The sequence below is a fragment of the Geospiza fortis genome, unplaced genomic scaffold (genome assembly GCF_000277835.1).
Source record: "Geospiza fortis unplaced genomic scaffold, GeoFor_1.0 scaffold192, whole genome shotgun sequence".
In the NCBI taxonomy this organism is placed as follows: domain Eukaryota; kingdom Metazoa; phylum Chordata; class Aves; order Passeriformes; family Thraupidae; genus Geospiza; species Geospiza fortis.
This window is the reverse complement of record NW_005054315.1, coordinates 1,512,570-1,537,740: the sequence shown is the minus strand read 5'-3', so window position 1 is coordinate 1,537,740 and position 25,171 is coordinate 1,512,570. Positions and strand designations below refer to the sequence as shown.

Below are 25,171 nucleotides of genomic sequence, written 5' to 3'. Positions count from 1 at the left end.
AAACAGAGTTTCCAATATTGTAAAAATAAACCTAAAAAACCACAAACAAACAAACAAACAAACAAACAAACAAACAGGGGTTTGATACTCCCAGAAGCATCACATCAGGTCTATTTACTGCTCCCAGAATGCTTCTACAGATATTTTTCAAGATTTCTTATACCAGCTCTGGCAGTGACTGCAACTCAGAAGTCTTGGCATAAGTGACTGCATTGGACTGAGCAGATAAATTGTTTGAGCTGCTCCTGAGGAGCAATCCAAGGAATATTTTTGGTTCACCTGTACTGTAATCCTGCTCACCAAATAGGGATAGCTGTTCTGGAAAACTTCTCAGAAAACATTCATATTTTGCTTTCCAAGTGAGCTTCTAAGACAACAAATGAATTTAGATATCTATTTAGTTTGTTTTAAAGTTCATTTTGAAAGGATAGAGTGATGGTCAATGACACCGTCACTAACCTCAAAGCAAGAACATGTGGCTATTGCAGATGCAGTGTGATAAACATCCATACTGTGCACAAATACAGATAATCAGTGGCTAAAAACTGTCACTAAATGCTACTATTATGTCAGGATTGTTCTGCAATCAGCCCCTAAGGAAAGATCTAAGAAAAATAACGAAATGTAAAACTTCAGGCCCAATTTAATATGTTTATTTTGTTTTTAAATTTTCACCACACAAAGTGTGAAAAAAACAAATTTTCATGCCTTTCATTTTAAAAGAGACTGAAAGCTCAAACCAAAAGAGCCCTGAATTTAAGGTTTCTGTATTTTCCTATTCACTCGCGGTGCCAGGAGGAAGGCAGATGTCCCTAACTGCTTTAAATGCTACTCCTACCTCCAGTACTCCAAAGCACTTGACTACTCTCTCACGTCAGAGTGTAGCAGTGTGGAGAGAGCATGAGGGTCAGGGTACTCTCACGTTTATGATCAAGTCTTTTCATCAGTCTCTTTTAAATTGTCTTCTCTTGCTTCTCCACCCAGCCCCACAAAATTCCAATGCTGGAACTAGAACGTAATCCACACACCCAGGTCTGTAGAGTTGCAGAGTTTTATTTCATGATGAGCTGCATGAGTCCTGCCAATAACTCTGTGTCATCCCTGAGGGGCTGGAGTTTGCACAGCTCTCGGATACCTGAGCCAAGGAGTTTGGAAGTAGCTTGGCTTGTTTATAAGACAGTCATTCCCCTAAATGCCAACCCTTGAAATGACTACTATTGAACTTATCTAGGTCTAGAAAAAGGTCAACACATTTAGTTGCTAACATTTTCAGTAAGAAGCATTTTACTTTACTTCAGTAAGAAGCATTTTTGCCATCTTTGAGGCAGACCATTTCAGTACTTTACAAACATCTTTGAAAGCCTGGACATGAAAGAATATTTACTTCTGCACAGAATTTTGGAAAGCTTGATTTTCATTTCAGCCTAAAACAAATATAAATGTCACAATCTTGACATTTTCTGTGAAATGGAATTATTGTTCTCTACTGAGGTTCTTCACAAAAGATAATTTAATGCTGAGATGGATGTAAAGAAGTTAAAAACATCTGAAGAGATTTCTCACTGAAGCTGAGAATTTAATTAGAGACCTTCACTAAAATGTATGTCCATATTTCATTCTTCATTATGTTTCAAATGCTGGAATTCCTGTAAAATGAAGTGACATGACATTTACTGCCAAATACCCAAATTCTTCTTTGGTGTCAGGAACATAAATGTGGTACAAATAATTTTTTTTCTCTTAGATATGGCCAATTTCTCACAATTGGTTTACAATTAATGATGTAGTGGTTCCTTAACAAAGTAATTTGTGGTTCTGCATTGTGAATTACAAATGAAATTCTTACTATTTGAAGAAGCCCATAACACTGTTAGTAAAGAGACAGCTTTCGGAACCATTTCTGAATTTGGAATCATGGTGTCACATAAGATGTTGAAGAAAAGACATTGCTATGAAAATGAAAATCCTGTGAATGTCTACCTGAATTATCCAAGTCACAATTAAAAGTGGGATGTTATTAAAAACTTTGGGTTTGAAATGCACTAATATGAACCAGTATGGTGTAGTTATTGTATTCAAGTATCAGACAGGATGAAGACGACACAAAGCAAAACCAGCTCAATGGAGAGGATGCAAAACAGTCATTAATTTAAAAGAAATGCCTGCAGTTCTCAGAAATGGACCATATAAAAGGAACAGAAAAGTCAGTGCAATTACTTTTCCTCAGTGCCCCTCCTCTTCAGCAGCGACTTGGTATCAATATGAGCCTGCAGTAGGTCTGACCAAGGTGCTGCCTACTCTAGGATCCCTTTCCAATAGCCATAGATAGATACAGTCTAACGTCATTGTAAAACAAAAAGTGCGGTGATATTTTCCTCTCTGATCAGTACAAGTACTTAAAATGAAAAATAAATATGAATTTTTATGATAATACCCTTTTTTTCCACTTGAAAATTAGATTTGATTTGTTCTTATAATAATCTTTGGATTAAAATTATTTATGGTAATCACACACTAAGCCTCTTTCACGTGCTGGAACAGATAACCAAAGCAAATTCCATAGTATGTGGTTTTAGGCTGTAACAGCAAACAGTCAAGTCAACCAGAAATTGAAATGCTTTAGTGAAAAAAAAGTCATAACAGAACCCCAGAACAGTCTTCAGCAGTAAAATATACTAGTTTTCAGACATTCTGAAATGGAAGATTATTCTTGGTACATTATGTTTATACAGAAACAATAGGTCTTTTCTGTGATGCATTATCCAGATAATGGCAGACTTCTAGATCAGGAGAAGACTGCAGATTAAGGTGTCATCTCTCAGGGTGTACAGGCTATATAGATATTCTGAAAATAGGAATCGAGTGTACTTTCTCTAGACTTTTCTAACCCTTTTCTGCTGCAATAATAGAAACCACAATTATTTCCTCAGAAAAATCACCTATCATGGGCTGAATGGCAACTGTATTGCCAGCAGTTCTGTCTCCTCCTGCGTAATTTTCTGTATAGGGCATCTGTGGCTAGCCAAGAAAGGGTGTTTTTGTAATGAGTTGCATTGAACTCTTACTAGCAATGCTTCCTCCCACTTTGGACCTACAGCAAGAGATTCAGATTGAGAGTTGCAAGTAGTCCATAGTGAAAGTGGAAGTTTGCCAATAACACTGAAGTGGCAAGAGTTGTTGACTCCCTTGAGGTCAGAGAGCCCCTGCAGAGAGATGGACAATCAACAATACTATGAAGTTTAACAGGTGTTGTATTCTGCACCTGGGATGGAGCAACCCTGGATGTGCAGACAGACTGGGGAACAAGAAGCTGCAGAGCAGTGCCACAGACAGGGACCTGGGGCTCCTGGTCGATGGCAAGTTTACCATGAGCCAGCAGTGCCCTGGCAGCCAGGAGGGCCAACCCTGTCCTGGGGGGTGTCAGGCACAGCATGGCCAGCTGGGCAAGGGAGGGGATTGTGTATCAGGAAAAGCTTTCTCACCCAGGGGGTGGCTGGGCACTGGAACAGGCTCCTCAGGGAAGTGATCACAGCACCAAGCCTGTTTTCACTTTGAGTGTTTGAACAACAGTCTCAGGCACATGGTGTGACTCTTGGGGTGTCCTGCACAGGGCCTGGAATCAGACTTCATGATCCTGATAGGTCCTTCCAACTCCACATATTCTATCAGAGGTTGATGACTCTCCTGTGTTTAGAGAGCTGATCTGAAAATTAGTCACAGAAAGTCACCCTCACTCCCTATTAATTAAGGCAATTATGTAAAATACATTAATCTTGTTCTGAGAAGTGTGCTGAAACTTAATTGACTACGTTTTAATGAATTGAAAATTTTTCTTTAAAGATGTAGAAGTTTGATGCCTTATACAATCATTCCTCCAGCATTTACAGGTAAAAGATAAAAAGTTGAAAGCACAGCTTTTTGTATTACTCATGCTTTGCAAGTTTTTTGCTTTTGCCACAATAAGAATATATCTATTTTGTTGTACAAATAGGAAGGAGATAGAGATATGATTATCTTTATTAAGTTGCTTAAGACAAAAAGCTGAGTCGCTTAGAGAGAAAAGGCCTGGGATTTCATCACAGAAGCACAAGTAGGGACTTAATTTGCAATCCACAGTTGAGATGTTAGCTGTGCCATAGCCTGCTCTACCTGATGATAAGGGAAAATTATTTCCTAGATATCAAAGGAATACCTGCCTTTGACAGGACAGTACCTTTCATACATATACATTACATTTTGTTGTTCTCCAAGTTTGAGTCAATCTCAATAGAGGGTATTTGGCAAGCTTTACTCCCAAGGTACATCTAAATATCTGTATTATTTGTCAGTTGTAACTCTCTTCCTGTGACTTTCAATGCTTAAACTGAAGAATGTGGGACAAGACACTGATATGTGAAGCTACCTGCTTCACAAATCATAAGGAAAATATGTCACTTAGGAAGTAAGTGAAGAAAGGGGTCACATAATGAATGGATATCAAGGATACTGGACAAATGATAACAGTATTGATAACAATAAACTGTTAACAATCTAAAGTTTCCACACCTTTGCTGTTGTTACCAAACCATTTGGAAAGGAATAAGTCACTGGAGAATGGGTAGACTTGAATATACATACTTACTTGTACTGAAACACTGACAATATTTCACAAAACTTGATGCCTATACATAGGTAACATATATAAAGGAAATGTCTTCATAATTTTTCTTCTTAGGCACCTAGATGTGGAGTTGCAAACTTATTTTCTTTTTCTCAGACACAAAAGTTAAGTATCTATGTCAATTTTTTCTCAACAACTAGGAAAAAGAGGAAACATTGTGCCTTCATCTCAATAGACTAAAGGTAAGAAATTCACCCAGTTTAAGGTAAAATCACACCTCCTTGGAAGGAGCATACTTCCCCTTCAAAATCCACATGAATACTCATTCTGCCAATCTAAGCATGGGTGATTGGTTAGGATTTATTCTACCTTTTGTTCTGAAGGTGAAATGATTCCCCTTTGCCTGGAATAATTTAATATCAACTATACCAATTAAGAGAAATAACATCACGACCTACCAAAATCTGAGTATCATTCCTCGACACTGATGAACAGAAAATTCTGTCCTTGCTCATGAATATTTAATATGAAATGCTTAAACATGTAATTGTCTCTTCCTTATATAAGGAATGTCATATATGTTGAATAGACAAAAATATTTGGATATCCTGCTAAGGAGTGCTGTTTTGTGATTAAAGGATTGAATTCGGTTTCAAATCTCAGATCCTGTCTATTTGAGTAGGGGGCTCTGCACATGACTATTCAGTTTCAGTCTGTCTTGCAGACCAAAATTTTCACTTCCAGAAATCACAGAGATCAAAAAAGACTTGTGTGTCTGTGTATTATCACTTGTCTGCTCTCAAGTCTCATTCTATACGGGGTAAAAACAAATCCCTGTGTAACAATACAACTGCAGTTTCAAAGACAACTCTTCCCAACCTTCGAGAAATCACCTTACCTAGGTTCTCACCTGTTACAGCTTTGCAGAGCAAAAAACTTCTCTTGTTACATGTTAAGAATTTTTCATGACATTGCATACTATATGATCTGGATCATTGCTTGAGCCAGCAGGGGCTAGTGCTGTATTTTAAAAAAAGGACAGGCTCAACCACCAAAAAAAGAAAGCTGTTGCCATTTGATTTTTTTTATTGCCCTTGTGAAAGACAACGCTCTCAGTTCAGCTCACAATAACTCTTCAGCACATCAGAAAACTACAAATGTGCTCTACTGTAATTCTGGATGAGCTTTTCTCACAACGAGGTCAGGAGCCAAAAGGACATAAATGTTCTCAGGCCTTGGAATTACTCCTCCAGGTGAGAGGGAGGCATGCTGGGGGACCTGTCTGTATTGCTTTTATACTGGCAAGGAGGCTTTCATCTCCAAGGCTGATGATCCCATACAGAAACTCCCTGATTCCCATAAGTAACTCTCCCTGACTTCAAAATGGCCCACAATTTTACTTTCCAGTTTTAGTTAAGATTGTCGATGGGTTATAACTTCCAAAAATAAAGGAAACTGCACATTACAGAGTGCTGTTCTAGGCCATGTCTTCAACATTCATGAAATTCTATTGAGTTGTTTTTTTTTTTCCACCATATCATTGTCGATAAATAAAATACTAAAAATGATAAAAAGAAAGAGAGGAGTCTTTTAGGAACTTAATATGCATTAGACAAGAGGTGGTAAAAATATCAGAAGCAGCACATGACAACTTCTAGTTTTACACAACTTGTAGGGAGTTATCTCTGATGACTGCCGTCGTATTATTTTGCATGAAAGGTTAAATAATTTTTTGCCAGCTGTTACCCTAGAAAATAGATGAACACTTGAAGTACATGAAAAAAGGCAAAATGTAAAAACACACACATATGTTCACTTGTATTTCTTAGCTACTTTCAGTCCATCTACTTATCATTGAACTATTCATATGTAACTGCACTTAGTATACAGTAGCTTCCTAGCTCATAAAATATTGATTCAGGTTTTTTATTGTATATCTTTCTTGAACTTTGATCTTTCATACTTACTGCTCCCTTGATGAAATATTTAGAAGTACATTTTCCATGTGAAAGGTAAATTTAGAGTTTTTTTATGGTACCCTCTGTTAATGCACTAGCTTCAACCCACATGAGACGCAAGCTGAACTCTATCTTGGTCACGTTTAGTTGATCATTGCATTTGCAAAAATCTTCAATTCCAAAGAAACTTTTATTTTAAGGTAAAGGTTATTTTTTTTGACCTGGTTGGAGTGGTTTACAACACTTTCTCACCAGGTACATTGAGAGACACTTGAGAAGATACATCCAAAGAACTAACTTTAATAGTTACTTCCCAGCAGATAAAAATGTATAAACTATATGATAAAACAACACTCCTAACTTAAAAAACCAACCAACCAACCAAAATCAACCACAAAACCATCATAAAACCCACAGAAAACATTCTACATATATTTATAGACAGTGAATGTTCATTTTGTCAAAGCAAGCAAAACTACTGTAATAGCTCCTTTACCAATTTCATCAATTTGAACACTTAGCATAAGAAAAAAACATTCTCTTGAGGTTGAGAACTGATGAAATCTCAGTTCATAGCTCATTCAACATACAGAACTGAATTTGGCATACAAGAACAAGCGTGGTCCAGCTAAAGCTTTTCAAGGGTCTGGATAGCTGAATGTCTCTAGTCTCAACCTACACACTAACTTCCACAAAGCTTGTAGAATTAACTCAGTTAATTTTGAGACATTTATGCCCTTGTTGTATTTGGTTGAAAGCAATTTTGGCTGAAAGCTGCCAAGGTTGTTAGGCCGTAGGGTGCCAAGGGGAGATGTAGGGTGGCAGACAGACACACATATACAGAGCAAGATAAAACACCTGCTTCTGTTATAGTGTAGCTGTGTAAATTAGAATATGATACTAAAATCAGTGGAGCAGTAGGTACTTAAGAAAATGGACAATGAATAATATGAGAATGCATCCTGTTGTCTACAGCATCGTTTTGTATTTCAAAAGTGCAACTTGAGATTCTTCCCAAAAAGGTGGCACATCAATAGGCCAATGGAAGTTCATCCACACCAAGGCATGTAGCATGGGCAACAAACAGGAGGAGCTAGAAACTGCGCAGTTGGAAAACTATGATTAGCTGAAATCATGGAAAGTGTTAGTTTTGCAGCTGGACTCAATGATCTTAATGTTCTTTTCAAACCTAAGTAATTCTATAGTAATGTATTGCTTATTTTGAATATGCTGCTCACAGTTCTTGATTAAGACAAGCTGTTTGGACAGATAGAAGTGAAGAAGCAGAGAAAACAGTCTAGAGATTTTCTCACTCCAAATTCTAAATTCCCAAAATTTTGCGTTTAGGAGATATTACTATGGGGAGAAATTTCCATATAAAGCGTACTGAATATTTTCAATAGGAAACTTTTTTTTTTTAAATCAGAAAAATAATGGAGTAAAGTACTCCAAAGGTATTGGAGTTGGTGTTGCCATTGAGATGCAGAACCAGGATTTAATTTAATTTGTTAAATATTGTTGACTGCATGACTCTCCGTCCAAGCATTACTTAGGGGGATAATAAATCCCCAAATACAGAATTTCATTTCAATGAAATTATCAAATTTTAAAAGACAGTCTTCAAAGCATATCTACCAGCCATATTTTTAATTCAAAGTATTTTTATAGTTTGATAGCATAAACTCATTTTTCACACAATATAACATCTGTGTTTATTTTACTGAGACAGCTGAAATGTTAAAAGAACATTTAAACTTGTGTCATACAAACATTTTGATAGAAGAAAAGTTGATATCTCAGACAAAACCTGAAGACTTTTATTTCAGACAAGTCTTATCTCAGAGAAAACCTGAAGCTTTTATGTGTCATTTATATTCTATATGTGCTTTTTATGACTACAATAGACCTTTTAAAAAACCCCAGACCAGTCAAGGTTTTCATTCTGCATTTTTGCCTACTTTATCAGTTTCCAAGAAAAGAAAGTTTTGATGCAGAAAAAATACACAATACAGAAGCACAGAGAACTATCTTACCTTCTGGCTCCCTGATCTTGCGTCCTGCTGCAGATTTTCGTAGCACACTCCTTCCTGAGTTGAACAAGCTAGTTAACTCATCAAGGGGACTGGTCAATGACCTTGAGTTTGTAGGGCTGTATGAAAATGAAGACGATGAATTTGAGTTCAATTTCCTGTGCTCTGCTCTTGCCACCTTTGGGGAGTAAGGCAGTTTAGAAAATGGAGAAGACGAGCATCCAAGCTGAGCAGGATTGGTTCTCTGAGGTACTTTTGGCAGATCTGAATTTGTACCTGTTTTCCCTGCATTAATCAGAAAACTAGCACAAGTCTCTGGAGGGGACGCAAAATGTGCGGAAGCCCGGTAGGAAGCAGGAGGTGGTACAGGAGGAGGGGGTGGTGGCATTGGAGGAGGTGGTGTGGAAGGAGGAGTCACTTTGGTGGAAACACTGAACACAATCAAGCCTGGAGATACTGGTCTTTCATTCTCCCCTTTTTGGCCTTTGGAGTACTGGGGTGACAATGGACTTGAACCTTCTGACTGCACAGGGTATTTTAGGTTGGTTTCCAAAACAGGAAGCTTTTTGACCTCCAGTGGTGTTAAAGGTGATTCATCAGAAGCAGGTGAACATGTGACAGGGGTTGGAGGGAATACAAGAAGTGGTGGTCTGTGGGGGAGCAAGTTAGGGAAAGGGGCTGGAATGTCACATGAGTCTTTATAGATCAAAGCTGCTTGACTGTTTCCATCCAATGTTCCATCTTCAATGTTAATATTTTTTTTGCTTTCAAACAACAGAGGAGGAGATCCAGTCACTACTGGTATTATTCCATTACCATTACTTCCTTCTTCTGGTAGAAAATACTTCATTTCTTCATATACAGACTCTCCTTGTTCTGGACTCTCCACTTCAGCAGAACTGCTTTTCACTGCGTTCCCTACCATTTCAATATAGACAGGCTCATTTTCCTCCTCTTCTTGTGACATAAAGAGATTCAACACGCCGTGTTGTGGTCCATCAGTAGAAGCTGCTCTCTGTACTGTCACAGTGTCATAGACACTTGGTTTAACTACTGTGCTTGCTTTTTTTACATCCCCAGGCTTTTGGCCAGGTATTTCTTCATAAGAGCCACTAAGTTTTGTATTTGGACTTCGCTTTGGTTTTCTGGGAGGTATTTTTTTCATGGTACTATAGTCATCACTGTGTGGTCTTGGACGGGTCAGTACTAGGAAGGTGAAAAAGGTCTGTGTTATTAACAAGTTAAAGTCAGTTTTTTCCTTACACTGGTCTAGTAGTTTAAGCCCTCAAGTGTTGCCCATTTAGTTCTACAATGAGCATCAGTCACAAAACAGGACTCCAAGCAAAAGCATAAAGCATACTTCTAGGAATAAAATGCAGAATTTTCAGCTACCCAACCACAGGCCTTTGCTACCTGGGCATATAATCTCCTTTCATAAACTCTACTGCCACTAAAAAATGAGAACTCGCACCTGAGGAAGTGTATTTTGAATCCAAAATATACTTGTGCACTGCAAGATCTGTAACACATGGAAATATGTGCTTATTTCTTCTGTTGCTCCAAGGGAGAGGGACATGCCTTCAACCAGGAGTCAGCACAGTGCTACTTTGACACATATGTGACGGCCAGTAACTGAAATACCCCTCTTTTATGTAATATCTCTAAATTTCTAACTATGGGATGATATTATGTCCCTCTCTTCTTTGGTACTGCAGGTGTGGAAATAATTTATAACTTTAGGGAATCCCATAGTCTAAGGGCAAATCCCCAGGTGAGTATACATTTAACTAAACTAGATGTCTCTTTATAGCCTCCAGGCATGTATGGAGTGAACAGACTAGATACCTAGATGAGTGGTCTTTTAAGACCAAATTTAAATGGTATAAATCAGAGCTGGTTTTGGACAAAAACACAAAACTCACATAATTCTTGAAAAATCAGTATATGACAGAGAAACTTGCCCTATTGTTTCATACATATAAAAGCTCTGAAATTGTTTTATGAGTATATGTAAGCAGGATTGTTAAGGTCACACACACATATATAAATTTTTGTTCTTTCAAAACACCTCTGCTAGAACTTAGTTAAATCTCTTGCAGATTTGGACACAGAAAGATTAAATTACTACAGACCTCCTTAAAACATACTAGTTTAAAACCATGTTGGGCATAGTTCATGTCTCCTTACATAGAGCTTGAAGGAAGAGGTTAAAGAAAATGGACTTCCACCTAATGAACTGGACATGAGAACAGTAATTATTTTGAGAGAGGGAGCTGCAAAGACTTCTATCCATCGCATGCAGTACTAGGGAGTTATAGAGAGCTTTAAACCCAACCTGAAGGATCTTCCTTGATAAAACTTCAGGATCATTCACACAAAACATGAAAAGTCAGGCTTATCAAGGAAAGCAGAATGCATTCCTTTCCTTCATATTCCACCCATTCATTTCAAAGGTAAAGGAGAATAGAACAAGTGAACTCAAAACCATGCTATGTTCACCATAATGCACTGAGACACTCTGGGACACTTGCAGCACTTTCCTTCTAAACAAAAATCACTATATGCAAATTATGGCCAAAAAAAACCACAACAACCTAAACAAACAAACATTGAATGCATAAATTACTCATGTGAGCATAGACACAATGTAAGAGAAAGTTTAATGTTTAAGTCTGTGAAATTCAAGATTCTAGCATTCTGTTTTAGTGATGCAAGATATTCTAACAATTTAAAAGGTGAAAGAAAATGGTCAGTGGGGTAGAATAGCTCATGTTGACACATTACTAGTTTCTAGAGAGATTTCTCCAAATAGGTTTTGATCGTTGTCAAACTGGGCAATTAGAACACATGAGTATTATTTGCTGATTTGGGAACAAATGACAAATTGGCTAATTTTATTTACTGCCACTAAAATATTTCAAGGAAGCAGAACCTCTCAAAGGCATTTGACTGTGTTTAAAAGGATCAAAGTGAGAAGAATAAATCAATAACTCAGAGTAACATTTGCGACTGTCTCTGCCTTTATGTCTAACCTTCATTAGCGGTTTCCTTAGAAGCTGCCGACAAGCAAGCACTAACAGCCTCGTAGGAGGCACTCAGTCGTGTGTTGGGGTCCCTCTTTGGCTTGGGAGGAGGCTGTTTCCTTGGTGATGGCAGGCTATTGCTGTCGTCCATGCTGAAAACAGAGTGCAGGGAGGGGGATCTGATGGATGACCCAGCCGCAGAATGCACCAAGCCATCCACTGCCATGGGGACAGGCACGGAGCTGGAGTGAAAGTGCTTAGAGGTTCGACAGCCGGCAAAGCTGTCCTCAGAGACCTTCCCACCCTTGTCTTCAGCTCTGGAAACACAGAAAAGAGGCCCAGATGCATTATTCAAGCAATAACAATGAACCTGTTCATGCAAATGTAACAACAGCTTTTTGGTAAACAATCTCACAACTCCCCTGCAGCGTCGAGGGGATGTGGGTAGTAATCTTCTGACAAACAAATCCAGATCAAGCTGCTAGCTTCCTTCCATTTCCTGTTTCATGATAAATCAGGACACCGGCCCTTTTTCACACAAATGCAGCCTTGCTTAAGCAGTCTCATATTGTTGACCAGACATTCACTGAATGAATTGTTCACACTTTGATTGCTACACACAATCAAAAGCTGGGTTTTTAATCTGAATGATAATTTCTGGGAAATCCATTTTAATAGAAAGTTACTGAGGCAGCAAATGCTGAGCCTTTACCATTATTTTGTAAAAAGACAACTATAAATTCTATTTAGATAATGCAAATCTTTAAAATATTAGATGGCCTTTTTAACCAGCTACATTGGCTGCTTGAACAATTCCACCCAGATATCCCTATGTCTTCCAGTTTAAACTTAATTATTAGTTATTACTTTTAATAATAATTTTTATTATTAAGATGTTATGTTTAGTTGTTTCAATTACAATCCAGTTTTTTCCCTTTCTTTTTTTTTTTGCTATTTGAATACATAGTGAGAAATAACGTTCCAGCTGCTTCTGACAAATTGATTTTTAACAAAAATTCTTCTAACATTTTATTCCTCCAAGAATCAAAACATTGAGACCCTTTTAACTTAGAGTAGTAATGTAATAGATAGAAGATGTGTATACTGACATTTTTCAAACAAATCCTCAAGCATTTGTCTTTTTAAATTGTATTTCTGCATGGCAAATCACCAGCAGAGCTGAAATTCATGCACAGGATATAGCCAGCTGCCCATGAAGCAAATGAAATAGCAAAAGATGAAAGCATGGTGCTCAGTGGATAATTTGTTTTCACTGTAATGTTTAATTACAGTCTTTCCTACAAAGGCATTTCCTCCAATATGTAATCACTGGGATATTTGAAGCTAATTAAGCAGATGCACTGCCATTTTTACTTTTATTAAAGTCACTGACAAAAGCAATGATAGCAAAGGGAGCTGTTCTGGATGAAAATTAAGTTCCTATGGAAAAATAAACATTTATATGTCCAGCAAGTTATAGACACATTCTTTCTGTTGACACATACCGATTAACTGCAAATGCTAACTCTGAGATAGAGCTGACTCTCAGCTGTCTAAGAGAGAAATCAGAGACTTAGTGCCTAGAGAATGGCTCTCCAGCATTTACTGGGCTTGTAAAGTAGGTACTCCTGAAAATTCTGACATGAGTTAAAAAAACATCATTTGCCCGCTTTTAAAGAAAAGCATCCTCCTCACAATCAATCTGCTTGTTTCAGTAAGAAATCAGTATTTATTAGTGTGGACTTTACTGAATTTTTCTTTTGCTTGTTTGGTCTGGTGAAGTTAAACTATAATCTATTTATCATAGAATTAGAAGTATTTCTGTAAAAAATAAGTGTCTCAGAGACTTGAATAAGCTCCTCTAAGCTCAGTGCCCCTTGAATGGGATATGGTGGTCTCCTTAACTTTCTAGACTTAATTATCTGATACACAGGAAAAAAATATGACCTAATATTGATTTGGGATGATCATATACTTGAGAATCCTCTCGCAATCCTTCCGTCATTTCTATTGTTTTCTAAGCAGGGAAGGAATTCACAAAAACTGAAGAGACTTATTAATTCTTCAGAGCAGGTGTTTCTCATCCTACCTTTTCTGGCCTTCTTCTGGCCTGTTTCTAGCCTCTCCCCTCTCCCTGTGGCAGGCAGCGTTCATCTCGTTGCGGAGCCGGTCATTTTCCCGAGCAATGTCAGAGGCATTCTGGATCACCAAGTTATCATATGTTTTCAATCCCATATCCTCAGCATTCTGCAAGAAGCTTTTGATTGAGGTGACCTCTTGCTGTTTGATGCTCATCTTCTGTAGCAAGCGCTGGCGAGCTAGAAATCCTCTTACAACTACCATAGTGGAAGGAGAAAATATGGACCAGTGAAAGACAACTAATTGCAGAATTAACTTAATATCACTGTGTGTTCTGCTAAAACATGAGCAAGCCAAGTTCAGTCAATATCTTATACAAATTAGGAAAGAAATCTGGTGGCATATAAATAACATAGTAAAACTCTTAGTGGAGTAAAACTAAGACTACTCTTAGTGGAGTAAAACTCATAGTGGAACTCTGTTTTGTACTGCCAGTGCTTAAAACAATGTAGTGACAGTAAATTATTAAATTTGAGCTATCAGAACTCAAAATGTTTATTTTCAGGGAATGCTATTTTTTATTACATTACAACACAGATGTAATAAAATGTATGCATCTTACATATGCACAATGTAAGATGTATACATAGATGTGTACTATAGATTGTGAAAGCATACATTTACGCTGCAAAGGTCAAAAGATTGTTTCAAAATAAAAGCCTGGATGAATTAATTGCAGTGAATGCAGTAGGAATTAAATTATTGCTGTTGTTCTGCTTTAAAAAATGCTGTAAGTAAGTGTTTCAATGTACTTAATACCCCAACAAAACCATACCAAATACAAGGGTTTTTTTTGTTTGACTTAAAGACCTTTCACTGCTCATTTCCTTTCAGCTAAAACAATTAGATTAATTTAATGCAAATTTCTCAAATGTACCTGTCACATTATATCTGCATTTTTCAGTTAAAAGTTTTCATCTACATTGCATCAGCTTCATTTATCTATTAGACTTTTTCTTCACACTCTTTGTCAGCTTTATGCTGGGAAGAGATTTTAGTGCATCTCCTATAATAGCTTTTTCTATCACTTTGCTATATAAGTACATTCATTACAAAAAAAACTACCCAAATATCACTCAGTATCCTAGTATTTCTGGAGTACAGTTGATCAGAAACAAAGGGCACAGGGGCCTCTGTGGCCATAATAAATTGGGCACCATTTTAATCCCAGTGCCTGCAACAGGTGGTGTCATTATTCTTTGAACCTATGTTTTGGCTTAGAAGGCAGAAAGATGCTGACTGAAAGTACTGTGTTTGTGTGGTTTTTGTTGTTGTTGTTGTTTGGGGGGTTTTTGTTTGTTTGTTTGTTTGTTTTTAAGTTCCACAAGATCATGTTTCCTTCCAGATGTAGAACCACGTTATGTATCCCATAGGGAAGAACCTGTTTTAAAATTATTTGCTGTTGCCTAAAATACTCTTGGTTTTCATCAATTTATACGTATCAAAACCAAGCCAAGCTTCATCACTGCTTCTTATGGTTACTCTCTTTCTGGTCAATTGAAAGTTTTTCATCAGTGAAGTTAGCAGACAATAGCCTGGGTAAGATGTTGTTTGAGTTTGGGGGTAGATGCCGAGAGAGTTGATTGCAGGATAAAAAAGTTTAAATGCGCTAGGTATTTACAACAACACAGTTGAATTTCAGATAAAGGATTACTGCAAAACAACATTAAATGATGAAGAGTCAAGCTGAAATAATCTAAAGGGAAAATGTCAACAGAGAAAAATACAATTAGTCTTCTATGATTATAAAATGTTGTTGCATAAAATAAACAGCTAAAGCATAGGGTAATGTAAGGTACTTTTATCATCTTCTAGTGCCTTGTTTAAACACTAAAAAAAAGATTTCTTTTATAAAGATGCTCAGTGCCCAGATGACAAGATGTAAGAAAGGCTAATATTAATAATAATAATGATAATGTAATACTGCTTCTATCCAAAATTCACTGGGTTTGAAAACCTTCAAATGCAGATAACCTGAAATAATTTCTAATAATAATTTACGATATAAAGCTTTGAAGGTTTATACTTTTATAATCACAACCAATCAATGCCTTTAATTACATTCCATAAAATTTGACTTCTTAAAACGCTGAAACATTAATGCACATACCCAATTTACTTGAAAAGGAAATTAATAGTACAGCTATTGTTGACAATTTTATGAGAGTATTCATAATAAAGATGTTACTGAGTCTGAATCTAAGGGTTACTGTTGCAAAAAAGAGTGTACACATGCATAGAACATTATCACAGTTCACTGCTCGTGAATATAAAAATTTTGAAAGAGCGTAATAATAAAAAAAAATGCTTTTTCTTGAAATATTCTCTTTAAGCCTATCCTCTGCAGAGGAAATATAAGCATCAAATCTTAGGTGACTTTGGAAAAAAATCTGTATTTTAAAATAACATTTTTACAAGGGTCTGTATGTGCTTTTAACTTGAGAAAAAATCAAACAAAAAAAAAGATTGTTAACACCACCAAGGTTGGTTAAAATGAAGAAATTAAGAGATCAGGTCTGTGACAGGATTGTTAGCAGGCATGAATGAGCAGCATAGAGTAGCCTGCTAGAATGGTCCAGTAAAATGAGATCCAGTAGAGCTAATTGTAACATTTAGAGTCTGTACAGCTACTCTGAATTATGCACTTTCACCAAAATGAAGAAGAAACATTCAACAAAGCTTTATTAGGAAGGTTGGCAGATAGACATCCCTCTTTTGCACACTTTTTCATTAACTGAGTAGTTCAGGTTCTTCATTAAATGATACACATTTCTCCACACTTCCTTCTCTATGAGAACATTTGAAAGATTTTGGTTTTGGTTTTTAATCTAAAAAAATGCTGTGAAATGAAACTCTCAGATCCTAGAATTTTACTGCTCAGTTTCATCTACTACTGTTGGGTACTGGGTAGTATGATTGCCTTGTGAATTTGCTCCTCATTTATGTAGATCTAAAATAATTCTCATTATGCAAATTAAAATAATTGAGGTTAGCACCCACAGGGCAGAAAAATATCTAGTATTTTAGAGTTCATCTAAGGATGAGGATTGGAATAGCTAAAATTCCAGTAGACCATGGATCTGGGTTATGTGAGGAATTTATTAACCATTGTGTATACAATGTATTCAAGTGAATTCCTCATCTACATGAACTCTGATGGAAGAACTTTCAGCATGATTGCACTTCCTATGGGTACAAACAATTTTCACAGTGATTCAGGTCAAAATGCATCATATGTAGCTCTCATACCTGAAGAAAAAAATATGACAAAGTCTCTAAACTCACAGATATATTTTTAAGTAAAAGTGTTTCTACACATGCTTTCACTGTTGTTTGACCCCTTTCTTTTCTTAAGATAAGTTTCAGGATACCAGGAAGGACTTGTATGGTTTGCTTTGTTTTGGGTTTTTTCCCCCAAACCTAGAAGAAGGGATTGCTAGTTAGACTTGAAGTAAAAAGAATTGATAGGATTTTTGAGCAAGACCTGCTTCCCCTTAAATCTAAGCTCTTATCTAAGTATATGATGTCACATTTAAAGCCTGATACAGAAATTAGAATCATAGAATCAGAATATTCTGAATTGGAAGGCATCCACAAAGTGTCTTTGGATCATCAAAATCCAACTCTTGGCCCTGCATAGGACGCCCCGAGTGTCACACCCTGTGCCTGAGAGCATTGTCCAAACAGTTCCTGAGCTCTGCCAGGCTTGGTGCTGTGGCCACTTCCCTGGGGAGCCTGTTCCAGTGCCCAACAGGCCTCAAAATTTCATGATGATCCCTTGGGTCCTGTCACTGGTCACCAGTGAGCAGAGATCAGTGTCTGTCCTCTACTCCTCCTCATGAGAAAGCTGTAGGCTGCTGTGAGGTCTTCCCTCAGTCTCCCCTTCTCAGACTAAGCAGCCCAAGCGACTTCAGCAGCTTCTTGTACAGATTCTCCTCAGGGCCTTTCACCATTTTCATAGCCCTCCCTTGGATGTTTTTAAACAGATTTATTTTTTGTTATATTGTGACTATTGACTAGTTTGGCCACTATTCAATATGTTTTCAGGAGACATATATCTTCCAAAGTCCCCTGCATGTAAAGGGTGAGGGGACAGAAGTGCATTGGGACTGACTTATTACTCACTAAGCATCATTATGTCAGTGTAAAGTATATGGGTATCAATTTTAGGATAAGATAAGAACAATGTATGGGTACTCTATTCTATTCCAAATCTGCCAGAGCTCTTTGGCATGCTAATTCTTCAAGTTTACAATTGGACCTTTTTGCAAAAGGCAGCTTCTTTCATGAGCTAATGACATGAGGTTGATGTCTGACTACTGCTCACTCATCCAAGTTCCTGATTTTCTCAGGCTTCCCAGATCATAAAAAGCATGCAGATGAGCCATAGCTTTAAACACACCTTTGGCAGAAATGACTTTTCAAGTGACCCTAATTAAGGAGGATAGAAGCAAAACCAAGAAAAATATTTTATAAGGAGTCAAGAAGCCCTAATATCTTCATTCTTCAGGCAGGCTTTGGTGATCTGTTCTCTTACTTCTGCAAAACATGGACATATCTGAGGAGGTCTTAAATGTTGGTGTCGGGTTATATTGAAGCATTCTGTTTGCAAATTGGATTCTGAAAGTAAATATTTCCTTTCTTTTATAAGTCATCATAACAAGGGAAAGAGGATAAACTGTTATTGCTTTTTGGAATGCATAAATGCAATAGAGTAATTTGCAGCAAAAAATCACGCCCAAGTTATAAACTCAGCTGAAGTGTGGTGTCTGTTACCTGTCATTCTCCGTGTTCATTTCTGAACTGTTACCATTTGGATTTCACTTGCTTCAGGTTTTCTCTTGACTTCCTCTTGTTTATTACATGCTTACAGTGGGGAACAGATAATTAAAATGAAAGGGGTCTGTATTTCTTAAGTCTGCAATATTGTGTGTCTGACAATAAAAAAGATAAGATTTTGTAATTTTAATTTCCTTTAAATAGGTGAAAATGGGAATTGTTGCAGACATCAGCCAATTAGGTAAATAATGAATGGTGTGAAGGAAGATTCTTCAAACAAAGCAATATTCATATTTTCAGCAGTTATTTGAGACTGATAGAAAATGGAGCATAAGTAACAGGAAATCAGGAGGCAGTGGATAATACCTCTTTTAAAAATATGTCAAAAAGTGCAGTGACCTTAGGAAAAATGCAGGTGTAAAATGGGGAAAAATAAACATAAAATATAAAAACATAAAAAACTAGCAGTCAAAAAAGAAATTAGCAAGAAAAGGGGAAAAATAAGGACAACTAAACACACTCACTTATTAGCTTTGTTTTTAGTGTTGATATATTTGAAACTATTCCAATTTTGTATCACTGTTACCATATTTTATATGAAAAAGAAAGTAAAGGTGATATTGATGCCTTGAAAAATCACTGAACTTACTCTAAAAAGAAAATATTCAAGTTCCTCTAAGTTTTAATTACATTCAATACTGTCTTAAAATTATGTTTGACCGAGAGAAAGTGCAATGCTATTATCTCAAAAATCTGTGTATATCTGTAAGGAAATGTATAAAATACAGCAACTATTCAAGGTGGAGAAAATCTCTTTGCTATGCAATATTCTGCTCCATGTACAAAGCAACAGCTCAGGAATACTTGTTCTGTAATTGTTACCTTTTTGGCAGGTTATAATTTTCTTCTGAAGCTGAAGGCACAAATCGTTGAGATGGTCAGCTTGCCAGTACTTAAGAAACACTTTTCGAGCTCCTATCTAGAATACAAACAGCAGAGAAATCATCAACAAATAAGGCCAAAACAATGACAGGTAAATAGAGATTGCATGTTAACAATCCAGCAAAGGGTTGAAATAATATCTGCAATTTAGGAACAGTACAATGCCAATTCTGTAACAGAAATGCAGTTATCACTTGGTTGAACAAAAGATGTATTTGTAAAGGATGAACAAGCTGTCAGACAGATAGTTCCACTTCAGCTCCAAAAATATCCAGAACAAATAATGCAATCTTCAAGTCAAATACAAGTTCGGGAAAAAAACATTCTGAATCTAATACGTCAGACAACATAATAGAAGATAAGTTTTAGGTCTTATAAAGCAGAAGGGTGTGTGCATGGGGAAAGGTGACAAGACAAACCCATGTAGAACAGAAAATGGTGAGATAGCTGCCATCTGTGGAACAGGAAGAACCTAACTGAAGTTGGAGGATGGGAGAAACCCATTGTCATTAGTGACAATGACTCCTAATATCCAGTAAAGTTATGAATCCTAGTTCCCAGCCTTGCTTACTGAAGCTGTGCTTTGGGTCTCCTTTCAGGATCAAAGTCAGAGACAGAGGGGCTGATCTGTGAGAAATAATCTCCTAAGTATTGATTCTGGTGTTGTGTAGTATTTTGGTTTAATCATCTAGTTCTTGAAGTAACAATCATTAGATGTTCTCACTCCTCTAGAGGCAAGTTTATCTAGTTAGACCAAAAGAAAACAACTTTCTTTTGATACCTTCTGAGCAAGCCGGAACAGTCCTATAAAATTCTTTGTATCATCTTCAAAAGCATTCCTTTCTAATAGACTTTAAAAACCACACACAACCTAGCAACTCTAAAACCGGCAAGTAGCTGGAAAAAACCCCAATCAATAAACCAATCATTTTTCTCAGGAATTTTGCAGAAGTAACTTTCTTGACTTCATAAAAATAAAAGGAGCAGTGCCAGAAAACTGTGCTACCCTCAAAGATTCTAGCTTTTGCCTAACTATTAATTTTTTTATGGCTAATAGGCACACTGATTAATTCATACAAGTCTGGCTAAAATTGCAGGAATTAATTCCAACTCTTGTTTGTCTCCAGATTACAATCTCACTCTCTTCTTACTGAACCATCCTGTACCACTGGTGTTTTTTACTTTAGATCTGGGAGACAGGTATCTGGAGGGTTAATTGCACACCCTTCAAAATTGTTTTCAATCCAAACACTGTTAGATATACATCCTTGTAGGGTTGGATGACAGAAAGCCAGGATATATATTTCACGGCTTAACTCCATTAACTAAATTCAGAAATTATTTGTCCCTTGGCTTCACCTCTCTCCACTGTAGACAGCAACTAATTTGAATCAAATGTTTTAAAAATTCTGTAATCCTGAAGTTTGAGCTAACAATCATGGTGCAGTTGTTAGTCTTTTAATAAAAATCATATACACTCAAATGGGAAAACAAGAATGCTTTCTATTTTTTTTCCCCATTAGTCTCTCTTTTGTCTATAAAATAGTCCCTTTTGAATTATCACAAAGTGTGAGGAAGTAGGTGACAAAAATGACGTGTTACTTGTCTCACCATTATAGAAAGTCAGAAATAGGGAAGAAGCTCTCTTGTGTGGTGGTTAATCTGAGGTAATCTCCCTGATATCCAATTGTGCACTCACGCACTGCTCTTAGGGCCACATTCTCATCTTCATTTTCCTGACTGATGACTTCCAACAAATTTTTTTTACATTTCTTCCTCAGCTTCCAAAATTCTCTATTCACCTGGTTATCTTAACCTTTTGCTCATTGAACAGGTTTTTCCCCACCCATCTTGTCAAACCACATTCTGAACCTGCATTATCACTACTTTTGGCTACTATTATCTTCATAGTCTTGCTTACATTGTCTTGAATACAGAATTCTCTGTAAAAAAATAACTGAATTATTATTCATATAGTTAACTGTAATTAAATTATTGTGTGGTTACTGTAATTACCATTCCATCTGAGCAGCTCTCAGACAAGGCCTGAGCACAAATACTTAATAAAATTATATTCCTCCACTCTGATTAAATTTTCTCTTTATACTCCACCTTTCCTTTCCACAAAGCCTCTACATCACACATTTTTTTTTGTCCTGTATCAGGCCTATGCCAAACCATCCAATTTTTCCTTATTTCTGTCCTTTGTCCTTAATTACTCAGAGTTCTAGCTTCTCCCCTTACTAGAGCTATACTGATACTCTGACAGTAGAAAAGGGAATGAAAAGTTACACTTTCAAACCTTAAAAAAGCTCTTATTAAGAGCTTAATAAGCTTTAAAAAGCTCTAGTAGTGCCCATGGCAAAATTAACAAACCCATTCTCAATTAGTCTCATTATTGACACACTGGTTGGTCACATTTAGGTTATATTTCAAAAGTGCAACTTAACTAAATGACTTGCAATTTATTGTGCAGTATGCAGTCACAAAATCACAGTCAAGACAATTGCTGAAGCTTATGTTAGTTTAGTTGCAAGTGGCTGACACTGCAGTCACAAAGCTATCTAGGGGACATGCAAAGCCTTATTGCTCTTTCCTTTCATCCTACACCCTAGGAACAATATAAATGGAGTTACTGTGGCATCACTTATGCTATGAACTTCATTAGTAGGAGCCTGCTACAATTTTTAAATGAATGAAGAAATACAAAACATCAATACAAATTCATTTTTACATTCAGATAAAAGCTATTTATAGATTTTTACATCATATGACAGGTCTACAGAGAGCAGAGCTCTAGACAGAAGCATGTATAGCAGAAACTACTATTACATGTTTGATTCTGTTAGTACAGATAGAAATCTCTGTTGCTTAGTCTTTGAATTAAATCTGAGAACCTCTAAGGCTGACCAAGAGAACAAGATAGTCTCACTGCCCTTTTTATAGTTCTGGTGTTCAGTGAAAGCAATAATGCTGAAAAGTGTTGGAATTTCACATGTCACATATCAAAACAGCTTTTGAGGTCACCACCTGTCTTCATTCTGGTCTCTTCTTTAATGACAAAATGTTTCCTGCTTGCCTAGGGGAAAAATGGTTCAAATGTTCTTCCACTAAAACACTCACTTTTCAATATTTTTTCTGGACTACAAAGTGCTCTCATCTGAGCCTGAAATTTTAATGTCATTCAGACTCCTGTAAAAGTAAACCATCTGTGAATTACAGTCATAGTTATTTTAATTAGGAAAGCATTAGGGTTTAAAATGTTGTTTTTCAAAATGATACATTTTTTAAAGACTAGGTAAAATTGTTGTTGATGACTACCAAAGCTTCAATTGCTGCTATGGGCCAGCTGGGTTTTGTTTTTTTTTTTTTTTTTTTTTTTTTTTTTGGAGGAAGCTGTTCTTTCTCTTCCTTCTTATTTTTATTTATTTTTTTAAGTATTTTTTTTTAATTTCTTATTTTTTAATTTTATAGAAAAGGTGTAGGATGTAGAAGTACAGACATTCAAAACTATGGAATGGATGCTGAGATCGTGTGTAGGTGGCATGGAGGCAGTATTAGCTCATACTTAATAGGTGTCAAGGGAATCTGTAAAGCTGTTCTTTAGTTTAAAAAAGGCAATTTGTGGGAGTGCTGTGTGTTTCTGGCAGTACTTTCAAAATAGCTACCTACAAAAGACAGAGAACTATAGTCTAATGATATTTTACACAATGACACACATTTTCACAGAGCATTAATGAAATTTAGAAAAAAGCCTTAATACTATTGTAAAATGTGTCCTCTTGCAGTGTACATGTCTACAAAGATATTATTATGACAAACACAGGGCACTGATTTTAAAGGACTGAGATTTTATTTTTAAAGGTTTACTCTCTCTGCTTTGCTTTGTACATTTTAATAGTCCTTCTTCATAAACTAGTAACAATGCACTGTGCTGCATACTGAATAAACCTATATTTTAGCATACTTTATTTATGGCCTTAATATAAAGTATGTGAGTAGTCTGGTATTCAAGCAAGCGACATCAAGCATTTATATACATTCTTGTCAGGAGCTGGAGTTTAGGGAGAAAAACTGTCATTCAGGTCTCTGGGAAAGGGCAGAATAATGGTCATTCCTTTTCCTTAAACTGTACAAACCTCACAGCTCCTCATACCTGTGAGGCAACATGAAGAACTGCCTTACAGAAAAAGGAAAGGAAGTGATTAGGATATGTAACATGCAAGAAAGACTCAGTAGGGGAAACCCTACCCCAGTTTTATCTCATGGGATCTTGGTATTTACCAGACCTATCATTCTTGTTTTCAGAATTCTAGAAACTGACACAGCACCAAAATGTAGTGGTACATCCTCCTCCACACCTCCTCCCCAGGTCTGCTCTATGATCTCACTCCTAACCTGAGCCAAACCACTCATTCACAACTCAGAAGAAACGATAGGAAAGGGTCTCTTGGCATGAATGAGAAATACAGGATACAGGCGACAGGGAGAGCAGTGGCACAGAGAGGAAACCCTAAGGCAGGAGACTGGAAAACGAATCACAGACAAATAAGGGATGAAGAGTGGGACCAAATATGAAGCAAAGTATCTAGAAAAGTGTCAAAAAGTAGAGGAAGACATGGAATCCAGATCTGAGATTCAAAAGATAACATAAAGAAACTTGAGTTAGCAAAAACTAGTAATGCTAAGAAAGACTCGAAAGATGGATAAACAAAGGGAGGAATATATTCTCCAGGGAAAAAATATTTTTCCTAGAAATATGAACTAAAAATAGAGCTTTGTGTTAAAAGAGTGAGAGCTTGTGAGCATTTTGAGCTCGAAGTCAACCATCTGTCCTATTCTCTGGCTGAAGGGAATCATGAGTTTGTCTAGTGTGGCACAAAGTCACTGAGTATATTTGTGGGCAGTGTCTGGCCCAGGCCAGCCTTTTGGTAATATTGGTGAGGTAGAAAGTCACTCTCTGGTGGTTTCTGCAACTAGCAAATTATTTCCCATATATAATGGAGTGACAAGATGAAACAAAAATATAATAGGACAATATCATTTTACTGATATAATCCAAAGTATGAGGGAAAAATGCTTGTGTTTAATAATTTCTGTTAGTATGACCCCACACCCTCCCCCCTCCACCCGCCACTCCCAGATTTTTGTTTTTTAATTGCCTAAAAGAAAATTGACTTTTAAAGTAAGATATTCAAAACAAACAGGAAACTGACTTAAAATTAGTAAATAACAAATGAATGAACTGTCATAGAATTTATGAAGCCTAAAGTTTTCCTACTTGAGGGAAATAAAAAAGTTAAGAATCTCCTATATATTAGATTGGTTGCGAAGTACTCCAGTACTTCAGCATATCAGGTACAAAGCAATTAGTGTAGCATGACCACTTTAATTTTAAGCCAAAATAAACAATTCTGTTTAAAAAATAATTTAAAACTAAGTATGAAATTTACATATGTATGATTTCATACACTTCTGCTCATTCCTCTGATTTAATCATATGCCACTTATGTTCTACATTCTGCTATTTAATCATAAATATATATTTTTCCCAAAAAGGATCACAGTATGCTAATATTATATGCTGGTACATTGAAATTTAAAAATACTTAAGGACAGCTCTATCAAATCCAATAAATGAAAAATCCATAGAATAGTAATAAAATATGATTTTTGCTTTGACTAGTAAGAACTGTGGAT

At 36.5% G+C, this 25,171-nt stretch overlaps 1 protein-coding gene across 2 annotated transcripts in view; it reads right to left on the bottom strand.

The window, feature by feature from the left end:
* Positions 1-25,171, bottom strand: part of MYO16 (myosin XVI) — a 326,118-nt gene that overhangs the window by 31,413 nt on the left and 269,534 nt on the right. For both annotated transcript variants that reach the window (XM_031056227.1, XM_005419960.2), the window contains exons 29-32: positions 19,412-19,508; positions 13,701-13,947; positions 11,621-11,928; positions 8,592-9,794 (exon numbers count right to left, since the gene is read on the bottom strand). In XM_031056227.1, the coding sequence (XP_030912087.1) occupies positions 8,592-9,794; positions 11,621-11,928; positions 13,701-13,947; positions 19,412-19,508 (1,855 nt within the window). The remainder of the gene's footprint in view (positions 1-8,591; positions 9,795-11,620; positions 11,929-13,700; positions 13,948-19,411; positions 19,509-25,171) is intronic.